The 8708-nt window shown below is 39.4% G+C and overlaps 1 protein-coding gene across 2 annotated transcripts in view; it reads left to right on the top strand.

Annotated features, from left to right (window-relative positions):
- The window catches only part of LOC106881588 (solute carrier family 46 member 3), a 40069-nt gene that overhangs the window by 7775 nt on the left and 23586 nt on the right, over window positions 1-8708 (top strand). Inside the window, exon 1 of one of the 2 annotated variants that reach the window (XM_052971755.1) lies at window positions 5129-6285. The exons of the other annotated variant lie outside the window; for it this stretch is intronic. Within the exon in view, the coding sequence (XP_052827715.1) occupies window positions 5157-6285 (1129 nt within the window). The 5' untranslated portion in view covers window positions 5129-5156. Of the gene's footprint in view, window positions 1-5128; window positions 6286-8708 lie in introns of those variants that run through there. 2 annotated transcript variants of the gene reach the window in all.

The following is an 8708-nucleotide window of genomic DNA, read 5'->3' as shown; positions in this document are numbered from 1 at the left end:
TTTTTCTCTGCTGTAGTATTTCTCATACACACATGTATCACTCACATACACACTTTTCTTTGTATGACGGCCTGTCTTTGATTATGTTATTATATGTCGCATTCACACTCTCACACAGACATACATCTTTAACACTACAATAAATATCTCTGTTATTCATCTAATACGGTTGTGGTCTTTCATTACTGATCATCTATGTTATCGTCGCATAACATATCATATATATCATCCATCGATATATAATTGTGTGTTCGACCGTGTGACGCGTTTAAATAAAAGGAGTCCTGCTTTTCCATTCGTCACCATTTCTCCTTTTTGAGTTCGCACGGTCGTCCCTTACAATTGGTGACCCCGACGTTGATTCGTTCATACAGCTAAAAAGGAGAAATGGTGACGAATGGAAAAACAGAGGACTCCTTTTATTTAAACGTGTCACACGGTCGCACACAAAATATATATATCAGATGATGATATACATGATATGTTATGCTACGATAACATAGATGACCAGTAATGAAAGACCACAACCGTATTAGATGGAATAACAGAGATATTTATTGTAGCGTTAAAGATGTATGTCTGTGTGAGAGTGTGAATGCGACATATAAGGACATAATCAAAGACAGGCCGTCATACAAAGAAAAGTGTGTATGTGAGTGAGACATGTATGTGTATGTGAAATATTACAGCAGAGAAAGAGTCAATAACACGTGAGCAATTATACCACTTCTTTAGTATACTATAGGAAAAGTTCTGTATGTGAAAGTGAGGAGAGGCTGAGTGCGGCAGAGCTGATCACTAGTTGTGATGTCGTGGCATCGATGCCGGGCCGTGATTCTTGTTATACAGATGTTCGTCGTTTGGCAGAGCTTATCACTAGTTGTGTTTTGGCTTCGATGCCAGGGCCTTGAGGACAGACGTTTATCGCAGGCTGAGATCTCTTGTCTGTTTATTATCGTGGTGAAGCTAAGTCACCTAACAGAATCGAAGAGAGAGATGTGTGCCGCGGTGGTTTAGTTTGGTGTACATAGAAAGTCGTGTTGACGCTGGTGGTGTAGAGGCTGCTTGGATAGATGATGCTGGATAGTAGTCGTAGACTCTTGTTGCTGATGTGGCGACGGCGGTGGTCATCGTTGGCTGGACGAAGCTGTTGAAGTGGTCGCTGGCTACTTGTTGCTGCTGCTGTCGTGTGGTACACAGAACAGATCTCAAAGAGAAACTGGACCGAGACAAATTTGTTGGGTATGGGTTAAAGCTATTTATAACAAACTATTGGCTGCCGATGGCTTCAGTTTAATACTCTATCACGTGACCTTATTAGGGGCTGTGATTGGTCAGTTTGCGTTCTGGCGGGAACGGTTCGAAGAAGTTGCCGATTCGAATAATAATCAGTCACGTGATGACAAGGAATGGGTTCTCTACTACGCTCGCATTTATTTATATTTAAATGAGAAGATTGTATGTAATGGCGATAGTAGTTTGTATCTAATGGCGGGAGGTAGTTTCACTACATATATATATATATATTGATTACTGGTGAAGGCCGGTTTATAGGGTTACCCTGGGTTTCTCGCCATAAAGGGTACCTTTATGGCGCATGGGGGAAACGATACAGATGCACACAATGCGTGCAGGAGCAAAAGTGTGGCATGCTGGCGCGTTGTAAGGGGCAAACAAATTTCTCTATGTATACGTGACCGACACAGGGTCTTACGGAGGCGAGTTGTGTCTACAAGGGCGCAGGGACCATGAAAAACAAGCGAGAAAGGCATGTATGATGCATGAATGTGAGAGTGTCAGCATGTGTGTACGTATGAAAAATGTGTGCAGATGCGTGTGCAAGGCTAGGCGCCGAGGAAAGTTGCATGCGTGTGTATATGTAACAATACGAACATTTTCAAAGTGAACGAAAAAAAGTACATGCAAAATATGAATAATGATATAGAACATTCAAAAAGAAATGCTCATGAATTTAGCTGTTTTAGTGAAACGAGTCGTCGCGGAATTTGTGCATCGCGGAATGTGCATCACGGGATATGTGCTTCGTGGAATATGTGCATTGCGGTATATTGCATCGCGGAATGTGTGCATCGTGGAATATGTGTAACTCGTAAACAAATGAAAGTGTGTAGTGCAAACAGAACAATAAAATAAGCAAAAATGACAAACTTAGCTGAAAATAGTGTTCTTTGTTAAAAGTCTACTGCTGAAAGTGAAAAGATGTGCATGCAAAGAAAAAGAGTTGTTGAAAGTCTATGTGAGAATCTTATGTACGTGCAGAAGTTCATAGACAATGCAGGGTTTGTACGTCGGGGCGAGACGAAAAGCGTGTGTGTACCGAAAAGGTTGCATGTGCGGGCTTCCGTATTTTCTTCCAGTTAGTTTCTGGGCATGTAGCTGTCAAAATGTTGCGCTTATAGGCTTTCATGGTCGGCGAATTCCTTGTGCGTCGGCAGTGTTGCATTGTGGGTGGGGTACCAACACCATGCTTTGATAACCTCTCTCGAACTGGCAAGACCGATCGGTAGCACAACCAGGCCAGGGATTTCTGGAAGTTGTCCAGATACTTCGGCCCGAATGTTCTTCCGAACGGATTGACAAGCTGGTCCCCATCGAAGCCTAGAGTCTCCTCCAGGATGTCGTCGGACATGTGCTCTACCAACCCGCTATAAAAATCCGTAGTGGTAGCCCCGCTGTCGGTATTGCTCGCTCGGGAGAACAGAGCGAGTGCATGTCTGCACTCCCTCTGCCATTCGCTCATTTTCGGTCTCCGCGTGATCCATGTGCCTACGTCCCGCAGAGACGTCAATTGTGACAGGAAAAACTTGACATGCAGTGATCACACCCGTTCACCATCTAGGTAGAACCAGAGATAGCTCAGCTTCAGCGCATACTTGCGTATCATCAGCCAAGGCACCCCTAACCCACCCTTTAACGGTTTCTGGCAGCAGATGGAGCGCTTCACATATGGTGGATTCCCATTCCACAAAAAGTGGAAAATGATTCGTTCCAGCTTGGTCATCCACACACCGGGGAAAGGCACAACGGTTAGGCGGTAAGTTATCACAGATGCTATAAACATCTGTGCAACCTCGGCCCTCTCTAGCAAGGATAGCGTCCTCCCAGACCAGTTCTGGGTTTATGGCCGTCGCTCCACTTTTTCTCCATCTGGAGGTCCGGTCCAAACCAGACCCTGATCAATTTAACCGGGCCCTCCATCCAACGTCCCACGACGCTGTTGGGAGGCATATAATAACAGCAACCATTTGTACGCATTGTTTTTGCATTTATTTTTTTTTTTTTGCTTTGGACTCTCACAGATGCAGCCTGGATTCTAACTGTTTATTTTTACCACCACCACTACTACCACCACTGCTGTCACTGCCACCACAAGCAACAACCCTTGCCTCAAACCCTAACTTATCTAATATTCTTGGGATTCATTTATTTTTCAGGCATGCAGATGTTTACTTATCGCTGAATTGAAATGCCTACTTAATTTTCGACCTTGTCATTTTTCAAATTTGCATGGATGTAGTTAGATTTTTGTAATATGCACACAGGCTGCTATTGTGTTACGCAGCATCCTGTATGTCATCAGTTAAGTGCTATCCTACATGATGTATAAGCAGCATCCTACATGGTAATGATAGTCAGTATTCTCTGTGATAACAGTTAGGCAGTTTACTATAGCGTAGCACATTGGAAGCACTTTATATGGTAGCAGTTAGCTTACCATATGATAGGCATCACCCTATATTATAACTAGTAGGTTTCACAAAATATAAGTTAGATATAGTTAATAATAGTTAGACAGCAGCCTATATAATAGGTAGGCAGCACCGTATGGTAACAGGTAAGCAGTACATGATGACTTTGGCTTATGGAGTTCTTGTTTTTATTGTTATCCAAAACCAGCTAGAAGGATAGACATATTATTGAGAACAATAGATTTCGTTGCTGGTACCTGTTATCCCTATTCTAACTTTTGGTGAAATAGAAGAGGTTAGAAAGGCCAAGTGACGAAGACATTATTCTGCTTAGTGAAGGCATCTGGTAGTTTTATGTGAGTGATAGCAGTTACATTTGCCAGATGCCTTCGCTAAGCAGAATAATGTCTTCGCCACTTGGCCAATGTAACTGCTGTCACTCACAGAAAACTACTGTTTTACCGTGAGAAAAGTGCCGTTGAAGTGTTAAGTGAAATTTGGCTATTGAGGATCGAATCCACGCTATGCCCGCACGAAGCCACTACATATATATATGTAGTTGTGTCGGTCAAATTTCAGTTTCACCTTTTAAAGTGGATAATATTACAAAAGATTGTTTTGGGCTCATTCCACTTATGAAATTATCCTTGGAATATAATCAAAATTAAACACAATCATTATGTAAAGGTGTCACTGTGTGATATAAGAAAAACCAGGGTTCAGGAAAGAATTCTGCACATTTAATAATTACCGAGATACCGTATGTACTCCAGTTTTACCTCTAAAAGTTTGAATTATTAATAAAATTTTCGAGATTTTCGAATCCTGTATTTGTGTACTTTTTCGTAACTTACACCGGACGAACCCACTTGTTGTCTAAACTTAGGAAGTCGATATCAGATTATCAGTGAGAAACGGGTAGTATTAATTGTAGGGCTTTGTCTTCCCTTGATATTTTGTCGTTTCTTATTTATTTTATTTTCTCACTCAAATAGATTTATTGTTTTCACAATAAACTACTTGACTCTTCTAGTGGCATTTAGTTTTACAGTAACTTTGTATTGTCTTTTGTTTATAGGTTTTCGAGAAATTGTTGTTTAATGCATTTCTCAAACATGCAACCTAATGCTTGTACGAAGATTCGAATTCACAAAGCTTTAGTTAAGGCACTGTCAGTATATTTTTCATCTTAGTTTATCTATCTGTGATATATCATATGCATCTATCTGTAATCAAACGATATTTCTTCGAAATTCTTTAATTTATAGGATTTTGCTATCTATCTCAGTAATCAAACACCAAATCTTAATTAGCAAGTCATTAGATGGTTTTACTATCTTCATATCATAATGAGTTTGCTATTTAAGAAAAAAAAAACATTTTGGATATTTATATAGTTTCGTACATCTGAAGTTTTGAACAGATAGCAATAGCTCTTACATCAAAATGGTAACAGAAGGAAAACCGAAGAAAATCGAACGACAAGATTCGCTTGTCCAAAATGTTACTTGGCGACATTATATGTTCTTCGTCATTCATATGCTTCAGTCAGTAGCTTCATCTATCGGACAACCCGTTTTAACGCAGTATTTATATGCTAAGATAAAAAACGAATATTTTATTGCACATAACATAAGTAATAATGGCTCACATCAGCGTCTGGGTCGCTGTTTCAAGAACGTTACTAGCCCGGGGTACAAGTTACAGCAAGAAGTGCAATCCATTAATGCAGAATGGATGCAATGGTTTTCTTTATGCACTGGCATCCCTAGCATCATCGTTATTTTCATCGCAGCATCCTGGATAGATGTTCTCGGAAGAAAAGTGGTGGTTGTTATCAATATGACAGGACATATGCTTAGATATCTTATGTATTGTCTTGTAATGAATCTGGAACTGGAAACTGCGTATCTTTTGTGTGGTTACATCATTGAAGGGATAGTCGGAGGACATCTGTTGAATATCCTTGTCACCTTTGCATACACAGCCGATATTACTCCACGTAATAAGAAGAGAGGATTCTTACTAGTAGTAGTTCATGGCATAACACATATCTGTTATGGGTTAGCTCACCTGGGGTCTGGCTATTTTATCCGAGAAACAGGATTTTCATGGCCTCTAGTATTTGCAATTTGTTTATCCGGAGTTTTGATAATTCTTTTTGTATTTATAGTTCCGGAGACTATGCCAAGAGGTAAACTCTCGGAACTTTCTTTAAAGAAGAGTATTCTACGGGTAACTGTGTTTTATACATCCGACAAAACTAAATCTGGGCCACATAGGTTGAAATTTTGGCTTTGTTTATTGGCGTTCGCATCGTTAAGTCAAAGTGTAATTGGTGAATTTGGTTTAGAGATACTCTACGAACTGAATGCTCCCTTTTGTTGGGATTCTGTTCAACTTGGCTATTATGGAGCTGCGATGTCAATAGGTATACCAATGCTATCCATTTCTATCCTGAAGATAATGCAAGAGTTTTTATCAGAATCACTGATTGGTTTTACTTCTCTGATCTTCTTCATCCTAAGATCTCTCATCCGTGCATTTGCAACCAAAACCTGGATGCTCTATCTATGTAAGTACCATATGTTTAATGTAAATATTTTCTGAACTTTAAGGAGCCTTGCTAAGTCTTGTTGTTCCACACGCACGCACACACACACATTATATATATTATGCATAGATATGTGTATATATGTGTGTGTGTGTGAATGTATGTATGTATGTATGTATGTATGTATGTATGTATGCATGTATGTGTGTGCGTGTGCGTACGTGTATGTGTCTATGTATGTGTGTATGTATGTATGTATGTATGTACGTATGTTCTCTCTTTATCTACTGCAGTCTGTCTGTCTGTCTGTCTGTCAGTCTGTGAAATTTCCCTCGCCTCAAAAATTCAGTCTTTGAGCAGTATTACTTAGATATTCGGCTATGTAACTAAGTTTGTCATTGATTGTGGGTACAAACAAGAAATTGCAATCAGTTTATGGAAGTTGTAAGATCTGTATCTGGATGACATGTTCATGGTCTCGATTATATCTGAGACAACCGGCGGTCTGCTGCAACCACCCTAACCAGATCCAGCATGTCACTAATCCCGATGGTGCCGCTGGTGAAGGCGGGTGGCCAAGTGTGTGGGCCTTGTGATCTCATCACATGGTCCACTCTAAACATAATCACGCGAAGGCCATCTGTGGCTCGAACAATAAGCCTCCCCGCTCCCTTCTCTAAGTCTAGTAACGATGATAAACTGGGCGACGGGAGGCAGGCTTGGTCAGCTGGAAACCCCTAGTCTGGAGATATACACTGGCGGCTCTTGCGTGAAGGTCGTCCTCATCCATCAGAATGAAGAGGCTCAATCACTCACTACAGGTTAACTTCTCGGATACGAGTTAATGCTGACAATAAAAGCCGTGTCACATCCTATGTCACACTGATCCTACCTGAGAATTATGTTAAGGTATACGCTTCTGTGGAATACTCAACCATGTTAATTAAAAAGCAGGGTACTTAATTCATCAAACAACTGAATCTTTATCTTCGAACGACGGAGATCCGTGACCACTGTATATAGTTAGCTTCTTTGTTTAATTTCTTTGAATTCTTGCTGTAAAGAATGGACTGGCTTCTAACAAAGACAGACAGCATTATCATTGGGCTTCAGTTAACAACAACGACAAAGTGATAACAGTTGAATTAGAAAAGTCTTGCGTATTTTCAATCTTCCCTAACTGACTGAATTGTGAATTACTAACCTTCACAAAAATATACATCGGTTGGATAACTACAAGCCCAGATAACTACAAGCCTATTATGTTTATATCTTGTGAACGTTCTTGAAGGGTTGTCTCTTCTACTGACCATGCTGAAGATAGTTGTGGATAGCTGCTTATTCGACATTTTCAGTAACATCTGGGAAATGTAAAGGCTTTACTTCCGTTCGTCTGTCCGTCCGTCGTACGTACGTTTGTATGTATGTATGTATGTATGTATGTATGTATGTATGTACGCACGCACGCACGCACACACGTACGTACGCATGCATGCATGCATCTATGTATGTATGTATGTATGTATGTATGTATGTATGTATGTATGCATGTATGTATGTATGTGAATATTCATGTACCTATGTTTTTATACGTGTTTGTGTGTAAGTCTGTATATGCATATATGTGTACCTATGCAAGAATGTATGTATGCCTTAATGTATATATGAAGTATATATATGTATATATAAGTGGATGGATATAGGTATACATGGGTGTATTTATGCATAAATGTATATTTTAACAAGTTTCTCCTTCTTCTTCTTCTTCTTCTTCTTCTTCTTCTTCTTCTTCTTCTTCTTCTTCTTCTTCTTCTTCTTCTTCTTCTTCTTCTTCTTCTTCTTCTTCTTATTATTATTATTATTATTATTATTATTATTATTATTATTATTATTATTAGCATCTTCTTTCAATTCTGTTTCCATTTCTTGCCGAGTGTCTTCCTGACACCTAGGGTAGAGAAATGTACTGTATACATTGGTAAGCCATTAAAACAAACACACCAGATTGCTCATTTACAAAGACATGTGACAGTAAAAAAGACAGAGAAAAAGGAAAAAATATATGATGTACCAGTTAACACAATCTTTTGCACTTCCTGCTTGGATGTTAATCCACGGATCATTCTTAGATAATTTTCAGTTCCTTATTTGATCATTCCAAAATGCGCCTATAACCACTGGTATTGTAACCGTCTTGAGATGCCACATCTTTTCGATTTCGATTATTATTATTATTATCATCATCATCATCATTATTATTATTATTATTATTATTATTATTATTATTATTATTATTATTATTGAGTGAGAGAGCAATGCATGCCATCAAAGTGACACTGGGGTAAAATATACGAAGCCCATTATATCCATCATGACTACCCGTCTGATAAGGGTACATCAGGCACATGCATCACAACTATATGTGCGCGACATGGTGATCTCAT

Source organism: Octopus bimaculoides, chromosome 11 (assembly GCF_001194135.2).
Source record: "Octopus bimaculoides isolate UCB-OBI-ISO-001 chromosome 11, ASM119413v2, whole genome shotgun sequence".
NCBI lineage: Eukaryota > Metazoa > Mollusca > Cephalopoda > Octopoda > Octopodidae > Octopus > Octopus bimaculoides.
Note: the sequence above shows the minus strand (reverse complement) of the source record. Positions and strands in the feature narration are given on the sequence as shown.